The sequence below is a fragment of the Medicago truncatula genome, chromosome 5, assembly GCF_003473485.1.
Source record: "Medicago truncatula cultivar Jemalong A17 chromosome 5, MtrunA17r5.0-ANR, whole genome shotgun sequence".
NCBI lineage: Eukaryota > Viridiplantae > Streptophyta > Magnoliopsida > Fabales > Fabaceae > Medicago > Medicago truncatula.
The window spans coordinates 35,697,719-35,720,247 of record NC_053046.1 but is presented as its reverse complement, the minus strand read 5'-3'; the positions used below and the strand labels follow the sequence as shown (position 1 = coordinate 35,720,247).

At 34.4% G+C, this 22,529-nt stretch overlaps 4 protein-coding genes across 11 annotated transcripts; 1 reads left to right on the top strand and 3 right to left on the bottom strand.

Annotated features, from left to right (window-relative positions):
• LOC11439397 (probable transcriptional regulator RABBIT EARS) lies at positions 1–705 on the bottom strand. Its single transcript, XM_003616418.3, has one exon. It carries the CDS (start codon positions 703–705, stop codon positions 1–3), a length of 705 nt encoding a protein of 234 aa, XP_003616466.2.
• Positions 706–2,546: 1,841 nt separating this feature from the next.
• LOC11438427 (ARF guanine-nucleotide exchange factor GNOM) lies at positions 2,547–11,990 on the bottom strand. The gene is made up of 3 exons (XM_003616417.4): positions 11,774–11,990; positions 10,027–10,781; positions 2,547–6,567 (listed from the first exon to the last, which is right to left on the bottom strand). The coding sequence occupies exons 2-3, from the start codon at positions 10,765–10,767 to the stop codon at positions 2,911–2,913; spliced, it is 4,398 nt and encodes a 1,465-aa protein (XP_003616465.1). The 5' UTR covers positions 10,768–10,781; positions 11,774–11,990; the 3' UTR covers positions 2,547–2,910.
• A 2,646-nt stretch (positions 11,991–14,636) lies between these two features.
• Positions 14,637–17,574, top strand: LOC11428960 (uncharacterized). Of its 8 annotated transcripts, XR_005646338.1 has the most exons (5): positions 14,637–14,891; positions 16,294–16,404; positions 16,499–16,635; positions 17,140–17,258; positions 17,342–17,574. XR_005646338.1 is itself a non-coding variant. In XM_039834525.1 (4 exons), the coding sequence occupies exons 1-4, from the start codon at positions 14,855–14,857 to the stop codon at positions 17,142–17,144; spliced, it is 309 nt and encodes a 102-aa protein (XP_039690459.1). In that variant the 5' UTR covers positions 14,637–14,854; the 3' UTR covers positions 17,145–17,574. The 8 variants fall into 8 exon arrangements, 4 of the variants coding, with proteins under 4 accessions (XP_039690459.1, XP_024640343.1, XP_024640341.1 ...); XR_005646337.1 differs by having other exon boundaries at positions 17,140–17,574; XR_005646336.1 differs by having other exon boundaries at positions 16,499–17,258.
• A 1,780-nt stretch (positions 17,575–19,354) lies between these two features.
• LOC120580500 (uncharacterized) lies at positions 19,355–22,295 on the bottom strand. The gene is made up of 4 exons (XM_039834151.1): positions 22,103–22,295; positions 21,568–21,643; positions 19,579–21,168; positions 19,355–19,492 (listed from the first exon to the last, which is right to left on the bottom strand). The coding sequence occupies exons 3-4, from the start codon at positions 20,871–20,873 to the stop codon at positions 19,414–19,416; spliced, it is 1,374 nt and encodes a 457-aa protein (XP_039690085.1). The 5' UTR covers positions 20,874–21,168; positions 21,568–21,643; positions 22,103–22,295; the 3' UTR covers positions 19,355–19,413.
• Positions 22,296–22,529: the final 234 nt, after the last annotated feature.

Here is a 22,529-nt window from a genome sequence, read left to right as displayed (position 1 = left end):
CTACTTAATAATTTTCTGTTGTTTCCCCAACCTGAGTTCAAGATCTAAATCTTCCATTCCATGATCGAGTCCAAGTACAATTTCTGAAGGTTGTTGAAAAGCCAGGAACCTATGATGATCATTTGAACATGTCTTGAGGAAAACAGAAGGCAATGAAGAAATGTTATTAGTCTTCAATCTCTTACAATTGATACCTTTTTCCTCACAAGGAAGTACAGTTGATGATTTTTGTCCAAACATTCCTAAAGACAAACTTGTTTCAACACAATCATTACAATCTAAAAAATTGTCTTCTCTAGCATTGACAATAGTTGAGACAATTCTAGAAGGTGAGAGGGACCTTCTTCTAGAACAAGGTTTAAGTTGATGATAATTACAATCTATTTTTGATGACATTTTTGCAGAAAAATAATGATTACCTAGTGATGAGTTAATCAAATCATTGTTCTTCTGAGGGCTAAGATTTTGTTTGAGCCTAGCTCTATCTCTCCTATGAATATTCATGTGACCACCAAGAGCTTGAGCAGACCTAAACTCTCTTTTACAAAAGTTACATGAATAAAATCTTGGTGGCCACATGCTACCATTCAGTATATTCCTAGCTGCATCTTCTGCAAAAGCCTTTTCTTCCCATGATTCAATTGGTGCTTGAACTTGCCTTCTCTTCGTCCAAAACCAGTACTGATCAGAGTAAGATCCCTCCATGCCAGTAAAAGTTAAATTTACTATAGTTGAGAGAGTATTAATTAATTGAGAGAAAATAGCTATAGGACTATGTGGAAATAAGAAGCAATGAAGTGAAGCAAGAGAGAGTGAAGGGAATATAAATGATTTAAGGGGGTGACCTTGTCCATGTATATATACTTGAGTAAACAGTAGTTTTATTTTTAGTCCTTAAAGATGTGAGGTGATGTCGCAATAGTCTCTGAATGTGTTAAATTATAAAAACGTACATACATAAATGCGTCTTTCGTTTTTAGTTTGATCATCGATTATGTCTTTCATTAGTTATTTTTATCCTCGAACGTGTCTTTTGTTAGTCCATTTAGTTCATAAAATTTTCAAGAAAAGTCAGAACAAGGGGATATTTTTATAATTTCAATATATTTAGAGACTATATTGACACTACTATACCTAACATATTTAGGAATATTTTTGCAGCTTAGGAATCTATGAGTGATCATAGATAATGACCAGATATAAAGTTATGTTTATAAGTTGTGTCTATTTATTTGGCTTTTGTTTAGTGAAGAAGCTACTATTTGTTTTTAGTTTTTTTTCTTCTTTTTCTTGGTGAGATACAAAAGGTCTAGTGGGGTCTCTTTTAAGAAACTGTCTTGTATCAGATTTTATTCACACGGATGAAGAAAATAACGGTTATGATAGCAAGAATTGAGAAATACTGCAAAACTAAATAAATTTTTGAAGGTTCCATCAACCTTATATATATGGTAATAGTGTTGACTTATGTTAATATGACACTAGTTTTTTCCTTTGGTAAATGCAGTATATATGTACTGTGTGCATGTGCATGAAGTATATAGCTCATTTATAACTCTGTACCATTACAGCAACTAATCTGTTATGCAGAAAGTCTTATTTAATTGTTTTCTACTTTGAGCTTATAGTAGTAATTTATGTTTTTAAGATATATACAAAATGAATGTGATGAGAAGTGAAGTTAGTATAGGTTTTGATTCACTTTTGGGGAGAGCACAAAGTGTTTTTAAAGATTTGAAATTGATTTTATATGTTTGGGATTTTTCAATAGAATATATACAAAACGAATTGTTCTTTATGATAATTGAGATATAGAAATTAGAACTTCGCTTTGAGGTAATGTAGTTTTGTTGATTGAAATTTAATTCTCTATTCCTTGAAATACTAGATTCTACTTGTTTAAGATTCATGAGTAATGGAACATTTTCTTCTTTGATTTTAACAGGCTGATGTTGGAGTTGGAGATATGCACCTGTTTCTTCAGGGTTTGGATACAAGTTTCAAATGAGGTGATTAACTGATGTAATATATGTTTGATTGTTATACTAAGCTACATATGTTAAGGATGACATAACAATTTAATGCCAGTATCATACAAGTGTGCACTGATGGTTTATTTCTTAACTTAATTTATTGATATCTCATTTTTTGCAGGAATTGTTGGAACAATGTTGGCACTAGCAGTAAAGAACCATGGGAAAATGTTAATGCCATGTTTTGATTTCCCTAAACTTTTCTTATTTGGAATGTAATATATTTCAATGGCGGATTAGATTTGGTATGACTACTAAACTTGTGTGAATGTGGTCCAAATCAAGCAGGGACAAAACAAATATTATTAGGTTCAGCTTATTATCTATTAAGGACACTTGGTGTTGCTCTGATAGTAGCATATGGATTGTATTGCTAGAATTGTATGTTGATGCTAAGACTTAAATATCTACTGCACAAGTGCACTGCCAAAACCAATGGATGTTGCTCTTATAATGACTAGTAGTATTTTCTTAAAATGCCATGTTTTATTTCCATTTTTTTCGAGAAAGATGTGTATTTAAATTTATATCATTGGATCATTTCAAGACTAGTAACTACAATGTATCTTTAAATTGTTTTTTTTATCAGCTAGGCTTAAAAAATGACTTCAAAAATATGGACAAATTTTAAAAATAAAAAACAAACAGGCCCATTTGAAGAAGGCCCACAACTGATCCAACCCACCCATGCAAACTGTAAACCGTCGAAACCGAGACTCGTCTAAACCATGTGTGATTGTGGTCGGAATCGGGCCTTGCAATATGGTGAACGGTTACATCCATCTTGGCAAGTTCAGGCCCAAGCCCGGCCGAGCCCACCCACTGCTCTACCCTAGCCAATTCTTATCGAGTCGAGTCAAGCTCAGATGAGTTCAATTCAACTCAACTCATTTCCAGCCCTAGAAGGTGCAGAAACATTTTCAGCCGGCCCTCTATCTCCAACTTGTTCAGCCTTTTCCTGCTCCAATTGCTTAGCCTCTTGCTCGGGGAACACCTCGGATTGTAATGATGGGGCAATATTATTTATATGTACCCACGTCAGTTCCCATAAACTTTTTTCATCACCACTACTACTGCTTTGCTCTAGTACATGGCTTGCTTTCATAACAAGCAAAGTGTTCTTCATAAGCTCAGGGACAAGCTCTTGAAACTTCTCGCTTCTCCTTCCCCTAATTTTGACCTTCATAAATATTTCAAAACGATTCAAAACATTCAACCACAATTTGCTGAAGTCTGTAGATTGTGATAGGTCTTGGAGTAACAAGAGGAAAACTTTAGACAGGAGCTTCAAGGCAAGAATAAGTGTTCCTTCCATGTTCCGGTAGTCCTTTGGAGAGTGCGTCTGAGAACTTTCAAGCAGGTCATCCAGCACGGTGAAGATTACTTGGTCAAAACATTGTAACCACAAGTCATGTGGGAGATGAATTCCAACTGATGCTGTTAAGCAATTCTGCAATGATAACAACGCGTGGTTTCGAACCTCTTCTCTCTGGTCCATACATAGTTTTTTTAGTCCCTGTACGAGCCTCAACCACATGTCCTCAATATTCTGCAACATCTTTGCCATTTCTTCTGTCGTTGCTTGCTTAGCATCGTTTGCCCACTTCTCAAAACAATTGATAGACCCTGCCATTAGATCAAGTGCCACTACAGACCGCTCAACCTGTCCAACACGAGATTCGGCAAATTGCTTTGCAGCATCTACACAGAGAGCAAAATTAGATGGAAGTATGTGGGCTCCATCTGACATAATGAAAAACAATGCATCAAATCCAGCCTCAGATGATTCCAAGTGTCTAGCAGTAATAGAAAGCAGTGATGTTATCGTCCGCCATCCTAACTGAGATCTGATATGAGAAGCATTTGCTTTCACAAGGTTACTAACTTCCTGTGTAATCTGCTCATAGTATGTATCAGCAACACGGGCATCAAGCTTCAGGACAAGTTGCAGGGACCTCAAAAGTTCATCGGTCATGTTCTCTTTGTAGGGAAGTAAGCGATGGCAAATCCTCAAGAGTCCAAAAACAGCCTTCTCTACCTGTGTACAAGGCATCACAGTGGACTGCACAATATTGGAAATATGCTCATAAACATCCTGCCAAAGAAGTTCAATTCTATCTCGATTATTCAGAGTGATTGCTACAAGTAACTCCAGGCAGAAGACTGAAGTATCTTCATCCTCAGATGTGCCATTCCCTTTCTTAGGTCTCACTCCTGCGCTTTTGAGTGCTTTAACAAGGTGCAATAGAGATTCAGCTTGCAAAAATTTACTCTCAGTAAATATGCTCTCAATGTGACACTTCTGAATTGTCTGAAGGGAACACTGCTGAGCAGCAAGTTGTTCTTCTGATGGTTCTGATCTTGTCTCTTCAGCACCAAGGTATAAGAGTTGACTAAACCTGCTGATAAATCCCGACGATCTCTTTGGAGTATTAACAGATAAAAGCTGAGATGAAGATAAAGAGTTAGCATAACGCTTCCCATTCCCAGTTTCTGTGGAAGGCTCTGACTCTTCGGCCGCATCATTGGCCATTTGAGCAGGAAGAAGACCTAACTTGTGAAATTTTAAGATGCAATCAAGAATATTCCTCCACCCTGTACGAATGTAATCACCATACCTATTGGCAATAGTGAAAACAGTCTCAGTTGCCATTCTTGCTTTTGTGTCCTCTCCAAAGGCTAAGATTGACTCCTCGGGAGATAACGGATCCAAAATAGTAACAAACTTGCAAAGTGACACAACCAAATCATCTAGTATACTTTCAAGATGATAATAAGCTGATACCTTTGCAACAGCTAAGAATCCGTCCATGCATGTTTGGTACACCTCTTCAGTTTCAGCATTATCAAATACCACAGAAATGGCTGCAACTGTTGGACCAGACATAATGGAGAACATATCATAATCAAGGTGTGCTCTGCAATCAGAAACAATGAAGGGAGCTGTGTTTTTTGACTTGTGTATGAGATAAATCCAACGACTCGGGGTCATTTCGGGAAAAGCAGAACCTTGCTCAGGAGTTGTACGGATCTCATTTTTACAAATTGAATGATATAGTTCGGACAGGACTTCCCGAGGTAGATCATTGCCACCATTTATTCGCCTATTGTTTCGGACAAAATCTTCTTCTGTCATCTTCTTTTTGACCTGTGAATTGTGCTGGTCTGTATTAAGCATTATAATTGAATATGATAACAAAAGAGCAGCATCCTTGTTAGCTAGGATATGCGGTGACTGCTCATAATATCTCTCAGAAAATGCTTCAAGCACCCTCTGGATCTTCTGTGATTCTCCAGGCAATCTGAAAGTCTCCAAAAATATTCGCAGGGCTGTATCTAATGCCATGTCATTAAAATCAAATGTCCTAGCAAATTCCTGAAGAACCTGAACACAGAACTCATCATGGTTTCCAAGGTAATCCCCAATAAGATTCTTATCCAACCCAGTAGTGTATTTGAAAAAGAAGGCAACACTTTGGGGATCAAGCTTGTCAGGCAAAAGATGTGTTCCTTGAAGAAACTGAAGACCTTTCTTAGTATCACGATTAAAATGATCGGCGCCAATCATCAATCTTTTCTTGAAGTGCTTTCTTCGACCAACAAAAGGAACCCAATCATTTGGATCATTGAAATTTTCACACTTTTCAAGCCAAAATGGAGTATACTCTTCAAGATTCACAACAGAATGTTCTGAACTCAAAGATCCGTTACCTATCCTTTCAGCCATTCCTTGTATGACAGCAATAAGACCATCCAAAGCAAGAATATTCATGGAAGATAATGGACTGTTCACAGGAAATGCACTCTTGGATAACAAATTAGCAATATCTTCAAAGATATTACTGCAAGTTATGTCACAGTCAAAGTTAGCATACATCTCCACCACGAATGCTTTTTGCCTGCAGAAGTCAACAAGTGCCTCCATGGCTACTTCCTGCTGTTGATATGAAGCCCCGTATTTGCTTTGTGCAAGTCTCAAAATTACACAAGAAAAAAATGCTTCTAGCTGGAACTTGATTTCTGTACGAAGATGGTGATACAAATTTAAAACAATGCTACTTACCATAGAAAGTACAAGGGGACTCATTGACAAACCAAATTGCATAAGATTGCAGAATAATTCATCCTGAATTAAGCTCAACAATCTAGGGTGTAGGTGAAAGGAAGAACCTCCCAACTCTATGGCTGAATTAATCAACGTTAAAGCAAAAAGGGGAACGTCTTCATCAAATGCTATTGTGTTAGATCGAGGACTCATTCCCATATGCTCACCAACATTCAACAGTGAACATAAGAAGCGAAATATTTCCAGCATGCAGGGAATCCCATGCGGTTCATTCATGAGCTGTTTATTAAGATCAGTCTCCTTGCCACTGCTCGTAGCTGTGTTTGCATCCACTATAACTGCTGCTACATCACTAACAGTATTGGAAGCAATGTCTGTGGATACAGATTGACTATCACTTGCTGAAATCAAACTACCATTTTCCAATTGATTGTGCATAGAATTATGCTCAATGTTTTGCCCATCAATCTGTCAAAAAAATAAAAAGCTATCAGTTATTAGATACACATGTTCATACATGTTCTCGCTGTCAAATTTTGCATCAGTAGATCAGTTTGATTTATATGACAATTAAAAGCATCCCTTTGAAAATTTGCAGCATTGACCATAAAAATATCAGTATTTGCATACATTAAGAAACCTCTTACTTACATACACGAACTCTAACAATTACTCTCTTTAATGTTTTTCCCCATATATGGAGGTGCAACAGCCAACAAGAACGTGGTGCAGGAAAAGACATGGACAGTTATATTTAGAGTATTGTTATTTGAACATCTAAAAATCAACAACTATTTGACAAACCGTATAAAAATAAACAGTTTATAACATTGATGTGAGTGGGACTATGAGAGAGAGAGAGAGAAACAACTAATTAAAAAATGAAACAGTACTTATACAGTATATATACGGTGTTGGAGAACCAAATAATTGTCAACATAACATTTCTAGGTCTCTTATCATTTTCATGAAATTTTCATAGATTTTAAATTTAGGGATTCTATTGAGTACTTTAGGAAATTTTAGGGTAATTGTGATACAGTTGAAGTCCTATAGCATACAACATGCAGGGGTGGCACTGCCTTATAGGTGAGGAGGTATTAACCCCTTCTTTTCTTCAAAAGAAATTGCTTTTCCGATTTTTTGCAAGAATGAAAATATCAATTAAGTTAAGCCCTACTCATCGTTAAATCTTTCACAATGGTCCCCCTTGTTAGTTTACTCAAAATCTGCCTGACTTATGCGGACTACGGGAAGTTGTAGAAATTTCCTCATTTAGGTTTATTATTATGCCCAAGTTTAACAGGGGTAAAAATGCTGCATATTAAGGGTTGCTACATTAAAAATGATGTCATAATAGCCAATCAAGTAGTAGAATGTCCAAAAATAGATAATTAACTAAGTCTTTTCTAAGGGTTTTTCTCAGTCTCCTTTTGCCACTATCAGTGTTGTCAATAGCAGAGGCGGGGCCAGGGGGACTAGGGAGGGCCAGGGCCTCCCCAAAGTCTCAAAAATTTCATTTTTAGTAGATATATAAACACATTTTATCTAATTGTTATATTATATATACTAACGTTTACATAACATATCCATCATATGTAGTCCGGCGCAGTGGTCATGCAACTCACATATAAGCTTTAGGTCGTGTGTCCGATCCTCCAGTTTGGTCATTTTTAGCCTATCAGCAGTATTTTTTGTATTTTTATACAAAAAATGCCATGAAAATGCTGTAAATTGCAAGTATTGAACCATGGTTTGGGTTGCAAAATACAAACATCCAAACCACTTGACATGTAGCTGTAGATTAAAATTATAGTGACATATTAAATATATATTTTAAAATTATGGCCCCCTCATAAAAAAATTCTTGGCTCCACCACTGGTCAATGGAAGATGGCGGACCATGGCAGAGAGCCAGAAATCCGATATACCGGCCGACAAATGGCGCCACTATCCTTAACAAAATTGGCCATGGCGGAAAGCCAATATTTGACAACACTGCTAACTATCGGATTATACTTCATCTAATCAACCCTCCTAACCAATCTCTCTACCAGTCTTCTACACACTGTGGTTATCAACTCTAATGGTGGCCGACCCCAAAAACACTAAAGCAGGATAGCGCATAGCGAGCTGACATCTATTAGGTATTTTTTAAGTCTTAATAAATTTTTAATACTGAAGAATTATACACATAAATGCTGAAGAATTAAAAGAATTACTTGTGTTTCATGAAATATTCATAAGTAATTAATAAAGAAACTCACAGGTATTAAGGAAAACATAGAAGTAAATACCAACATAAGTTAAGGAATTCAACAAGTTTAAGCTCTAAGGCTTAAATTAAAGTAACTAAACATTAAAAATTCAAATAAATATTCTACTTAAAGAGCAGAAAAGCACAGCTAATTGAACTTTGGATGGTGGTCTTTTGCCCAAAAAAGAGGTAGAAAATAAAAAGGTTGGGGCTGGTGGAGAGGAGGCTAGGGTCACATGGCAGCTTCAAAAACAACAAAGGCTGCTCATGGTATTTTCTTTCAACCCCTTATATTACCCTATAGCACACCTCTAAACCACTCTACTGAAGTCTTCAACCATTATAGCGAACTCTTGATAACCTAACTCCAAACTTGTCTAAATCACCCAAGACAACAGTCTACCATCTCTTTTACGATGGAAGCTACCACAGTTTTCTCTCTGATGATTGCATTTCTATTTCTACTGTCTAGCGCAGCACTAATCCATCATACCATTCTATTTCTGCGTCACTGAGTTTACTTTCTAGTGACTCTTTACAACCCAACATCTAGTCTCGTCGTATAACAATGCAGGTTTTACAAATGTGTGATATAGATATAATATCTCTCTGAGCTTGAGTGGTATTTTTCAATCACAAATCACTCCTAAAGCATTCTTGTATTTTAGCCATCCTTGCCTATATCCTATGGTTTGATATCTCCCTCTATCTCCCCATCATTGTGCATGATGGTTCCACAATTTTTTTCCTCTAAGCTAGATGTTAGTCTCTTGCTAAACTTGCATTTGACATACTGATTTACCTGAAATCGTGTTTTCACAGGCTTGTCCCCATATCTTTAACTTCCTATTTACTTTTTCTCTTGATTTCTAACTAAAACTATATTATCTGAAGAAAGAAGGCATTGTGACACCGTCTCTTGGATGTGTTCAGTAAGCATGTCTAAATAATATTACTCCCAAAATATTTCCTTCTTTCCTGGTATAATCTAGAGAATCTACCTAAAACATTTCAAGGTCTTGATCTAAAACAATACTAACTCAATCATTAGACTCATTCCTACATTTGAGGGGAAATCAGTAAGGCAGGTCTTAGTTCATTTTAGGCCAGACTACAAACTTAGTCAGAAGCTAGGTTTTAATAAGCTGATCAAACATTGTATGATATACTTAAATCCAAAAATATCACCATATTTGTAGGGGAATAATAAAGGACAAAAGTGCCTTTATCTTAGGAGCTTTTCCTTCTTTTCTCAAAACACACTTAAGTTTGAAGAAAATTATGGTTAAAACAAACTTTGAGAAAATTATGGGTTTGAAGAAATCATGAGTAGTTAAGAAAAGCATAAAAAGCACCTAAAGAAATGCACCTGAGTTTTCTCCGATAATAAATAATGGAAATTAGAAAATTGAAAGAAGTGATTAATAATAATGTAAGAAGAGAAAATATTGTAAGTTTCAATGATTTATGATTTGTCAGCCAACAATAAATGAATAAAAACATCATCGTAACAAAAAATTTAGCATAAATTTGAATTGTAACCCCACAATAAGGTCCATATTATTCCTCATAATCATGTTCCTCGCTAAAAAGTAGCAATTGATGGAATGGTCACAAAAAAATAGAAGATGATTGCAAGAAACAGGGCAAAGGTAACACAATATTTATACCTCTTCCTTTAAAGCGGTGCTTCCATTTACCAAAGCATGCTCTGTGACATCAATGTCTTGGAGGTGAGAGAAAATTGTGCGGACAAGTTCATGCATAGTGTAGCGCGCTATCCTCTGCAATAACTCACTTTTGGTTCCCGCCTGATGAACTATACGGAAACAAGTGTTTACTATGGTGCATATATGTTGGTTACTTAGCATCACAGATGCTTTACTTTTTACACATGCAAGAAGAACTTGCAGTATCTTCATCAACACCACTTCTTCGGATCCTGGATCCGTCACCTCAAATCTGCAACTTGTAACAGCCTCGACTACCAAGTGCATGGAATCCCCAACATTGACAGTGTTTTGATCAATTACATCCAAAGTTAAAATCTTGTAAACAGACGACAGAGCAACACCAGTAATTGGTGCACCAGTTTCATCAGATTGAATCACATCCAGAAAAGGCTGGAGATACAAGACGGGGTTTATGACATGCCACTGACTCTGCCAAGAAAAAATTTCCCTCCTTAATGCCTTTAAAGATTGAACAAGGGAATGCTCCAATTGATCATCATCCGACATATAATGAACACCCCATCTAACATTTCTTCGCATGACCGCCAAAACAGCACCAATTTCTGCATTGATCATGCATGCCACACTAGTTCTGCTAAGGTATCCAACACCACACTGCCCAGCTTCCTCTTCCATTGCATTGATATCAGTTTGCATTTGCAACTTCGCATGTGCCATTTTGCCTAGCAAACCTATTTGATGTTTACCAATAGAATTTTCAGAAATGAAACATAGCCCAAGGATAAACAATGTTGAATCCGACAACTAACATAGAACAATATAGATATCCACATGTCAAAGTAAAGCATAAGCCACACAAAAATTTTAATCTCAACAAAGTTTAAAATATGAAACTCAGCTTAGAATCAACTAAAACTCCAGAGAAATTCATCAAGGCACTGTATATATGGTGAATAATACATAAAAACAGTGGTGAATAATACATTCGTACAAGAACACGTAAACATGAAGCAGTGTTGTCAAATAGCAGCTATAGTGGCGCTATAGCATCATAGCATAGTGGAATTTTAACAGAATGCTATTATTATGCAAACACAATTAGCATAAAGTATTGTCATATAGCATCGATGTAGACAGCTATTTTCCGCAATCTGCGATCGGCAACACTAACATGAAGGCAAAGATGTTCAAAATTATAAGAGCAAAAATGAATTCAACTTTATCATCGATCGCCTTAAAACCACATATAAACTTATCAAAATCAAACCAACGCTGCATCAACTTTCCAAATTGTCAAAGCGTCATTACACTAACTCAAAATTCACAAAGAACAAGCTGCTACTCTAACCAGCAACTGTAACTCACTATTTCCTCCACCAAAACCCAAACCTCAAATAAAAACCCTCAATTTAACTTCACCCACAAATTCCCTAAAAGATCTAGAATAAAAAAAATAAAAAATAAAAAATAAAAACCCGCTTTTTGATCAAATCAATATCATTACACAGTAACAACAAATCCAATGATCAATCTGAACATGGCCCATTTCAAATTAAACTCAAAATTCAACATAACTGAGTCCTAAACACTATCTTGACCCGTTAATTCCAACACTAACACGAATAAAACGAAAATCAAAATTCAATCTTTATAATAAAAAATGTGGAAATGAAAATGAAAATAGTTGAAGATGAAGAAGAAGAAGAAGAAGAGGGAAGATTACCGAGATCGTGAGAGTTAGGTCAAAAATCGGAGCTGGTATGTGACATTGAAATCATGCTACTTCAAATCTAAATCTTTACAACAACAAGGTTCCTCTTTTTTACACACGCGACAAATTATGATAAAAATGTCACTAATTTTTTTTCATTCAATGGTTTTTTTATTTCACTTTCACCACTGTTATGAAATCCGCGTGAGCTTTAAACTTACTCGAAAGAAAAAAAAAATGATAGAATACGGATCCGCCGATATATGGATTTTTCAAAATTTACGATAACTAATCTAATTAACAAAAATTCTATACTAAAACTTGTATATATTTAAAATACTTGAAAAAAATAAAAATTAATTAAAATAACTCAACTCAAATTCTATCTCATGTTGATTAACTAATCACCTCTTTCATTACTTTCATCCATAAGAAGTATAATTTTAAGTGGTTCATCGAAAAACAATGTTAGTTATGCATATCTAAATTTAAATCATATACATCTCTATTGAGTGTTTACAATATTATCTCACTTTTTTACTCTTCATCTTTTTCTACGATACGTATCTCTGAAGTATCTTATAAGTATCCTTGTGTGTATGCGGTGTATCGTATAAATATTCGTTAGAATATTTTTTAAAAATTTAAATAATTAATTCATACTTCGTGGGTGCGTATCCGTGAAATATCAGTATCCGATGTGGGTACATCTCCATTTTGGAGTATCCAGACTTCACAGATTATGATTCATTAAAAAAAAAAAAAATCTATTATGATCATCACTCGGATAGTCTAATGACACATAATTTATTTAATCATTTTAGCTCATTGTCATAAAAAAAATTAATTAATTACTGTTAATGAAATTATTGTCTTTTTTCTTTTTAAATAAACTAAGTATAATAAGAGTTTAATTAGTATAATTTCTTTTCGATGTGAGTTTTCAATAGTTACTTGAAAACTCACATCGAACATGATGATTTATGATCAATTTTTGTTTTATAATTTGTGTCCGTAAAATAATTGTATATTGATCTGATATATTAATTAAATTTTTACAATAGCTACTTGAAAACTCACATCGAACAGGATGATTTATGATCTTTTTTTTTTTTTTACAATAAATCACCCCTTTAAATCATTTTTTCTCCTTTCCCTTTATTTAAATAAGTGATTTTACACATATTTAGTTTTTTTTTCTTTTCATAATTTTGTTGTCTAAGTGTGACATTTTTTTAAAGAACGTCTAAATGCGACGTTGTTTTGTTTTTCGTCTTTGTACGACATTGCTTTGCTTTTCCGTCTTTTAAGGTGTTTGTTTCGTTCAGATTGTCAGTTCAACTTCGATCTAGTGCAAATATAATCAATAACTTTTTTTTGTGTGTAAATTGAGTATCATTCACATGTGCAACTGCGAAGATTAATTCATCAAGTTTTGTAAGACCCAAATGGACGACAAATAATGACACTAGATCATACTACTTTATTTTAGTTGTTGTATGCCTTTTTGAGCAAGTTAGGGAGTCTTTTGCATTGAATTGATGCTGAAATAGGTTCATTTTAGCCAAAGATGTTAATAGGCTATATGTTCATGTAATGAGATACTTTTTGAACAATTTGGGTGCTATTTGGCAAGCTGCAGCTACCGGAAATAATGTGCCACAACATAACCTATATTATGGCATGTTTCGAGCAGCGTTAGATTTTGGTTTTAGAAATTTTGGACAATTTGGACTGTGTCATTACACGATGGAGCTTTAATGAAGAAGCCACGTAGGATTAATGAGCACAACGTGTAGGGATGGCAATACAGGTCAGTCCACCCCGTTTTGGCCCAGCCCGCTATTAGCCCGCCAAAAACGGGGTGGGGCGGGGGCTGGCTCAAACTCACACCCCGTCCCGCCTAAAGGCGGTCTATTTTTTAAAATATTTTTTTATTGATCTTACTTATTTCTAATACTAATAACAATGTTAAGAAAATGTGTCAACCCTAATCCTAAATGATTTTGGCTCCAAACATTCCTGGCCATTGATCAAATCTTTCTGATGGTTTGCATTGTAAATAACAAACCCTTTAACTAATCAATTCCCCAAAATCAGGCGATGCGGTTGATCAAGACAAAAAATATGGGAATAATGGCTCTCTATTTCTCTTTGGCAACATTCATCGGTTCACATAAAATTCCACCTTCTCTCCACACAAATTTCATTTTTTCTTCTTCTTCTTCTTCACCCTCATCGCCTCCACTTCCGGCAACCTCACCTGAAACCACTTCAAGAATGATGAGATTGAGAGCGAGAAGAAAATTCCAATTCAAATCTGCTGCTCAAAATCATCCCCATCTCCATATGCCTGTTTCAATCCGTGGAAACACGTTGGATTTTTCTCTCCAGGTAATCCATTCTATGCACCTTTTTTTTTTGTTAATCAACTGTAGTTAATTTGTTTTATTTTTAATTCTATGCTATTTCTTTAATTTCAAAATATGGGTTTGGTTCTGTCTCTTTCATGAGGTTCGTGAGTTTTTTTAAGGATCCACGAGATTCATGAGTTAACATTAAATTGCTTAATTTTTTTGCTTTTTTTCTAATGGGTAAACAATGATGTTGTCAAGAATGTACAATGGTAAAAAGGATGGTGGGTTCTGTCTAATCAAGATAAATTGTTAAGTGATTTTGAAACTCTGAATAAAGCTATGTGTGTTTGAGCAGAAACACTTGAAGGAATTCAATTTCTGATACCAATTTTTGAAACTCTTTTTTTCCTTAAAAAAAAGAGTGTGATTTTTGTTTTAGTACTGGCAAGTAAAGTATTGTATTTGTTCATTATTTTGCATACTTTTGATGTGTATTTCTTTTTGTGTGTTTTCAGTTGTAGAACAATGACTTCGATAGAAGATTGTAATCATTATAGAGGTAGAAGATGGAAAATGTAAGTTTATGGATTCAAAATGAGGACTTGTGCAGTGATAGGGAAGAATTATGATATGAAGACTCTTCAAAGTCATAGCTATAAATGCTATTCAATCACAAATCAGTGTTAGGTAAACAACAGATATGAATCGCTGAGGTAACAAAAAACAAGCAACAGACATGAACACATCCAGAGACTTTCTTCCTTTTTGCTATGGTAATCCACATATCTCTGTTATTTAATTAGGTAAAAAATAGTGTTGTTGTGAATTAAAAGTGGAAAAAAGAATGGTGATGTTCTGTTTACAACTGGTTTTTGTTAAAGAATTTCGAAATTATGAATAAAACTACATATTTTGACAAAAACACTAATCTTTGTATCTACTCTTGAGGACACAAAAATTAAATGCAAGGTTGCTCATGCTAATCATGTTTGTGGCAAGTCTTCTATAGTCATCATGTCAGAGTCACTATATATACATGTAGACTAGACTTTGAGTTCACCATTACCTGAGAATAGCTTAAGCACATCACAAACTTAAAGATATTTTCTGTTTTTTTATTCATCCTTGCAAACTGCTGCTGCTGGAACTAAATTGTGCCTTTGTTCTTTGCGATCTCACATTCTGCGTTCAATTTGTAGGTTCATCTCTACCACTTTCTCTTTAATAGCATCATGCCTGTTAGATCTCACATTCTGTGTTCTTTTTAGTATATATTTTTTATCTTTCTTTTGGGTTTATAAAACTTTTTTGTTTGTGTGCTGCATATATTATGCTCTAGAATTTTGATTTGAAATGAAATAATGGGATTTGAAATGTGACTTATGTTGCATTTTTGCGATTGTTGAGGTGAGGTGAGTGGTTGTTGAGGTGAGCTGATATCATGTTCTAACGAGGAAGAAGAGGCTACTTTAATGATATTGATATCCAGTTAGTATTGATATTAGAATGGTAGTGTCTTACAATTCTATAGTTCTACACAAGTTTCAGAATTCAGTTTTGATCTTCGTCCTGTTTTTGAATTGGATTTCTATCTAATTTGCTATTTTCTCTTATAGTCATTGTTGCAAATCGAATGCCTTAGTTTTGTTTGTTGTGTTTTAAATGTGTACAAAGATCATAAGTGTACAAATCTACAAGTATCAACTCCTTTATAAAAACATCTATTGAGATATCTCATTGTATACATTCTATATACCAACACACCTAACATGTTTCCACCACACTTGTGTTTGGAGGAAAACGTTTTTCCACTAGGCCAATCGATAGCTTTTTATTATTTGTTGTTACTGATAATGTCCTTTGGCAATTGTTTAGAATGCACACATAATGCAACCTGATATTAATTGCATTTAATATTTTATTTGACTTTGGAATGCTGAGTGCACTTGAATAAAGGAATAACAACTATGCATTTGAGATTGTACATATCAATGATATTAGTAGATATTCTCAATGTAAGCCAACTGACATTTTCTTTCAAGCATGCTTTCCCTACTTAGTTTTAAAACATTATAACCTAAGCTACAAACTAAATAATGCTTTGTTTCATGTGTGCTGATCGAGTCCAAGACATGACTGCATCTTCCCAACTAAGTCTCTCCCCTATTGCACCAGGTAGGTACGTTTTGAAGTGTGCTAGGATTTCAAGAGTTAGCGAAGATAGCCAAAACTTCATATCGAAAGCCAAAAACTTGGAGGAGGTAGAGGTTCTGGATAATGATTATGGTATGTCTGCACATCTCATTTGCATCTGTTCAATAGTTAGGTTTCGTAAATGGAGTTGTGATTTGTACTAAACATATATGTTTGTGTTAATCAGTCGATGGAGCTGACAGCACCTGCCAGTATATAGATGATAATCTAGACATTGATATGGACTGCGACCAAAACGGTGAATTGTCAGATGTTCCTGACAATGAATCTGGTATGACTTATAATTAATAATGTGTAAAACAGGTAAATTGTATTTTCTTGAAACCTGTTTTTACTTCATATCATATTAAGGATGAGTTATATATAAACATTGCTGGCTGTGAGAGTTATATGTTGTTCATGTATCAATCAGACATAATAATCAATTTGTTTTTTCAACAATCTGATATAGTTCAATAATGCCACAATTTAGAGTTTTTTTTGTTTATTGTTTGTTTTTTCTGTTTATTATTTGATAACAATAATGTAGTTGAATAGAGTTCTCATTAATCATACTGTTAAAAAAATAAAGGACTGATTTTTGGTCGACATTCAAGAATGCCGTAATTTAGAGTACTTACTTTTATACAATCCAATATTTTTGGCTTCTTATAATCAAGTATAGGATTTCGTGGAGGATATTAAGGTGTTGGCGTGGCGTTGGTGTTTGAGTTGTTTGAGTTCGCCGACTTTTTTGTTTTATGAATGGCGGTGGAACCCAAAAAGAGTGAATTTTGCGGTAAAGGGGAATTTTTTTTGTGACTTCAGGTTGAGGCTAGGGGGTATGCGACGTCTGCTGTTTCTGTTTTTCGGTGCTGCCAGTTGTATATTTCAGCCTCAATTGTGTTCAGTTGCGGCTTCTGCTGTTTCTATTTCTGCAATTTACGGTGCTGTTTCTGTTTTTTGCTTCCTCCATGCTGTCTGTTTGCTGTCAGCAGGCTTTGATTCTGTTTTTTTGGGCGGATTATAGGGTAACATCAAGGAAAGGTTTGAAAATACTCATAACTGATGAAAATGGTGATTGCATTGATAACACAACCAATGTCGTATACAAGGAAGTATTTCAGAATGTATAAACTTCGACATACAATATAAGAATCAATTAGCTTATTTTGTAATTCACTTTATCTAACATTTTCATTATTTGTATTTTCATATTATGCTTAATTTTATTTGTTACTATATAAGACTGGCTTGAAACTATTTATCAACATGTACATATATTATGTGTTATAATCTATTATATTTTAATCCACACTATAAATGCCCGTGCGTCAGCACGGGTTGGGGATCTAGTTATTATTAACAAATACACTGCTATTATAAAAACAATAAATTCAATATAAATACTCTTAACATTAAACAAATCTCAAAATAAATCAACCATACATCCAACATAAAACAAATTACAAAATAAATCCAACAACATGAAATAATACTCGATATAATGCAGTGGTGAATCGATTTTTTTCTAGAGGTAGTGGACTAGTGGTGAATCAGTTATCACTATTAGATAGAGTGGGACAAGTTAAGGTTGGGTTGGTATCATTTGGCCCAACTGTTTATGGGGTGTTTAGATTAAAAATTCAGTCAGTAATAGTAAAAAAAAGAAAGTTTAATAATCTCGCAGGTCAGCCCGCTCCACGCCGCTATGACCCACTTTTTCAGCGGGCTTAACAGGGGCGGGCCAACTAGAGAGATGGGCTCAAAATCTCACCCCAACCCGCCTAAAATGAGGGGTTAAACGGGCTGGGCCTGTTTTGCCACCCCTAACAACGTGGCACGATGGATATGTGCCATGATGAAAACGTTACAAAAGTGCTTCAATAAAGGCCAAACACGAATTCAGAGCAAGGGTTCAAAATTTTGGAGCTTTGAGAGCATATTCAGCAGTTGAGGACCTATGAACAAGGAGTGGGTCTCAAACCAAATCATAATTGGTCTTGATTTATGTAATGTTTCATTATTCTTTGTTATTCATTGTTTTAGTTATGAGTAGCTAATTCTCTTTTGATTAATTCATGAAATGAATCTATTGTAAACAGTATTCATGTGATTTGTATGAATTCTCTTTGACATTAATGAAATCCTAGTATTATTCAGATTTGCTTGAGTGTAATTTTTTTGTATGTTTATGGATGATTACTGACCCTAGCTTTTAGATATATCACTAGTGCAGAAAACACTTTTTAAATCAGGTGAATTTGACTTTTTAAATCGGGTGACCATCCGACTTATAGGTGGCCGATTTAAAAAACTGTCTTTGTTTTTAAGTCTGCCCCCTTTACCCGATTTAAAATCGTTTAATTTAAATCGGTTGAACCCATCTAAAACCTTTTAATTTAAATCGGATAAACCCATCTACATTTGTATAGTCTCCATTTAAAATTTAGATTTTAAATCTGTTCAACCCATTTAAAATCTCTCTCTATTTTTTTTAAACACGATTATGGTGCAGAATTTAATATAATAACAAAAAATTTCATAAACTTAGCAACTAATATGAAATATCATATGAGCAAATTTCATATCAGACCTGTCATTGTTACAATATCAACCAAATCCAAAGTTACAATATCATAAAATTAAACAAAAGTTAAACATTGTTTCAAAGCATAGTTATTGACATAATTAAATTACATCAACTCTTTCCAAAATCAAACTTGCACAGCGTTCTTGAACTTTTGTCATTTCATCATCAGTTAACGGAGTTTCGTCTCCAAAAATATGGAGAAAAAAAAAGAAGTTAAGATAACATATTAGAATATGAAATTAACTTTAAAAAAACATTAAGAAACACAAATGGTTGTAATATTTAGTTATACACCATATTCCATGAGTCGGTAATGCCAGCTAATACAATGTTCAGCATATGTATCATTATAAAGTAGCCACACTCATAATTGAAAGGTTGTCTTTGGCACTATAGTTGTCATAAATATGAAATTATATTGAGTAAATATCATATATATATATATATATATATATATATATATATATATATATATATATATAACTTATAATATTGTATGAATATAATTTTTAACTTACTATGGGAATCTCCCATGTTGGCTTTCTCGCCTTTCTGACGCCACTCAACTTGTTATACCCTTCTATAGCACTACAATAATAAAATACATTCATATAAATTGATGTGTAAAAAATCTTTATTAAATTACATCCAATTAGTTAAATATATATACTTACGAATTAACAATTTGCACAAGATTTTTATCTGGCTTCCAACCCATCGAACATAAGAAAACGACATTTTGTTTTTCTGGTTCAATAATAAGCAATTGCCAATGGCGACTACATTGGAAAGAAAAAAAAAAGATTTGTTTTCCAGTTAAGGCTTTCGGAGCAATTTTCCATTCTGGGTGTCCATTAAAAGCTTTTCTCAACCTACGATATGGGTGATTCAGTTTGAGAAATCTCCTATGTCCAAGGTAAACTGTCTTCCTTCTATGTTTCAATTGGTGGTAGCAAGTGTGTTTTTCACATATAGGACATGCTTTATGTCCCTTAACACTATAACCGGACAAGTTCCCATATGCAGGAAAATCATTGATGGTGCAAAATAACATTGCACACATCTTGAAATAATCATCAGAATGGGCATCAAACACATCAACTCCTTCCTCCCAAAGTAATTTTAAGTCTTCAATCAATGGCTTGAGATAAACATCTATGTCATTTCCTGGTTGCTTAGGGCATGAAATCATCATGGATAACATAATGTACTTGCACTTCATGCAAATTGAAGGAGGCAGATTGTAGATAACTAGGAGAACGGGCCATGAACTATGGTTACTACTTAAATTTCCAAACGGATTCATTCCATCTGTAGCAAGTCCAAGCCTAAGGTTTCTTTTCTCTTTCCCGAATTCCGGATATAAATCATATATTTTCTTCCATTGCAAAGAATCAGCCGGATGACGAAGATACCCATCACGTTTCCTCTCATCTGCATGCCATATTAATTTTTTTGCATCTCTTGCATTAGCAAACAATTGCTTAAGTCTTGGAATTATTGGTAGATACCATAACACCTTCGCAGGAGGATGCTTTAAGCTATCATCACAATCGAAATCATTGTCCTTCACTTTGTAGCGTGATAGCCCACACCTAGGACACTTCTTCAACATTTCAAACTCATTTTGGTACAATATACAATCATTTGGGCAAGCATGTATTTTCTTATACTCCATACCCATCGGACACAATATCTTCTTAGCCGCATAGTTACGATTGGGCAATGTGTTACCTTCTGGCAGCATTTCTTTCAACAGCTCAAGCAATTCAGTGAAGCTTTTATCTGTCCATCCATGTCTTGCTTTCAAGTTGAACAATCTCAACACCGCAACCAGCAGTGACATGTTTGTGCACCCCGAATACAAAGGCTCTTTTTTGTCACGACACAAATTGTCATACACATGCGCTTGTTGAAAAGACTCTTGGCCGATATCACGAATCATGTCTTCTAGCCGATAACCATCCATATCAACATCGACCTCCTTTCTTTTTGACCCATTTGTATTGTTTACCGACTCACCATGCTATATCCATTTGGTATAATTTTGGCAAATCCCGTTACAAATAAGATGCTCTATTATTAGCTCAAAATGGAATGGGGCTCCATTGAAACATTTAACACAAGGACAATAAAACCTTCCATTATTCTCATGAAGTTTTTCAAAAGCAAATTGTATAAACTCTGTCACTCCTTTCCTATACTCTTCACTAGCGCGGTTAGCACTCATCCGACTACGATCCATAACTGCTGACTGAAATAACCTACAACCACAAAGACTACATTAAGGTGGTTACTTGGACTAATATAGTTAAAGAGCAGATAATGAAGGTATTCACTATGTTCTAGGAAAGAAGAGGAGACAGAAAGTTAATAATAGCTAGTAAAGAGCAGTTTTATGTGAAAGTAACTCAGATAAGTCACTGGTGCAGCAACTCACATCAGACACTATAATTGAGGTGGTCCTATATATATATAAGCTAGTGATCTAGTGATCTGGTGCAGCAACTCACATCAGACTAATATTTGTAATTTTATATACCAAAAAATGCTTGAGTGGAATGTTAGATAGGCTTGATGGCTACTTACAATTATATGAGGAATTTATGAGAGAAATACAAATAAAATGCTTCCAAAAGTAATATTTTGTATGTTTTGTTTACCTTAATCAAATAACATCATATGAATGTTGTGCTTATAGTTCATATATAGATGTGACTCGTCAACAGCGTACTTCACCTGTAAACAAGCATACAAATCTCAATTTAGATTATGAATACTCAATGAAAATAAAAATAAAAAATCAAAACAAAAATGCATAGAGTATTGTTCACCAAGTATCCCTATACCACATTTTATCCCTATACCACATATAAGTAATAAAAAAAAGTGCTCTATTATCACTTAAAATATCAAAACATGATTATCCCTATACCACATAACACAACAATAACAATTCTGAAAAGCAAAAAATTCAACATAGCAACATCAATTTAAACACAAAATCCCTTTATGGCTACATATATCAAATCCCAAAGAAGGAAAATCTAATAAACACAAAAAAAGTTAAAAAAAAATAGCATAGATCTAAAAAAAATCGAATTGGGAAAGAGAATGAAGAAAGAGAGCATTTACAAATATAGCAGAGATCTAAAATAAATCAAATTGGAGAAAAGCATGAAGAAATAGAGCAATTACAAATATGAAATGAATTCACCACCACAGCAAAACCCTAACGCTGCGTGACTCTTTCATTGAGAATACGAAGGAGGTGGAGGAGAGGATGAGAACTCGCACTGTTTAGAACGAGAGGAGGGTGTCGTGAGGAGGAGAACTCGCACAGATCTAGAAAGTTTGTGAGAGGCAGACTGAGAAATTTGGATTTTTTTTTGCGTTTAGAGCAATATTTGGGATTTAGTTTGATATATGTTTCTTTTATTTTTATTTTTATTTTAATATAAAATAGTTTATAAATGGGGTTAACCCATTTAATATGTATTGCAGTTAAAATCATTCTTCTGGTTGTAGTTTTTAAGTCAGGTGGATAGCATCTCATTTAAAATCTCTGAGCTAATAAGTGTTTTTTGTACTATTGTATGAATTGATCTTAGAATTTAAATGACTA

Coding starts and splice junctions, on each gene's coding strand:
- LOC11439397 (XM_003616418.3), bottom strand. CDS start 705: ATGGAGGGATCTTACTCTGATCAGTACTGGTTTTGGACGAAGAGAAGG.
- LOC11438427 (XM_003616417.4), bottom strand. CDS start 10,767: ATGGCACATGCGAAGTTGCAAATGCAAACTGATATCAATGCAATGGAA. Junction 6,568..10,026: donor GCACCGCTTTAAAGGAAGAG/GTATAAATATTG, acceptor TTTTTTTGACAG/ATTGATGGGCAAAACATTGA.
- LOC11428960 (XM_024784572.2), top strand. CDS start 14,855: ATGAACACATCCAGAGACTTTCTTCCTTTTTGCTATG. Junction 14,892..16,242: donor CTTTCTTCCTTTTTGCTATG/GTAATCCACATA, acceptor GTGCTGATCGAG/TCCAAGACATGACTGCATCT. Junction 16,405..16,498: donor GGTTCTGGATAATGATTATG/GTATGTCTGCAC, acceptor TGTGTTAATCAG/TCGATGGAGCTGACAGCACC.
- LOC120580500 (XM_039834151.1), bottom strand. CDS start 20,873: ATGGATGGTTATCGGCTAGAAGACATGATTCGTGATATCGGCCAAGAG. Junction 19,493..19,578: donor CTTGTGCAAATTGTTAATTC/GTAAGTATATAT, acceptor TTATTATTGTAG/TGCTATAGAAGGGTATAACA.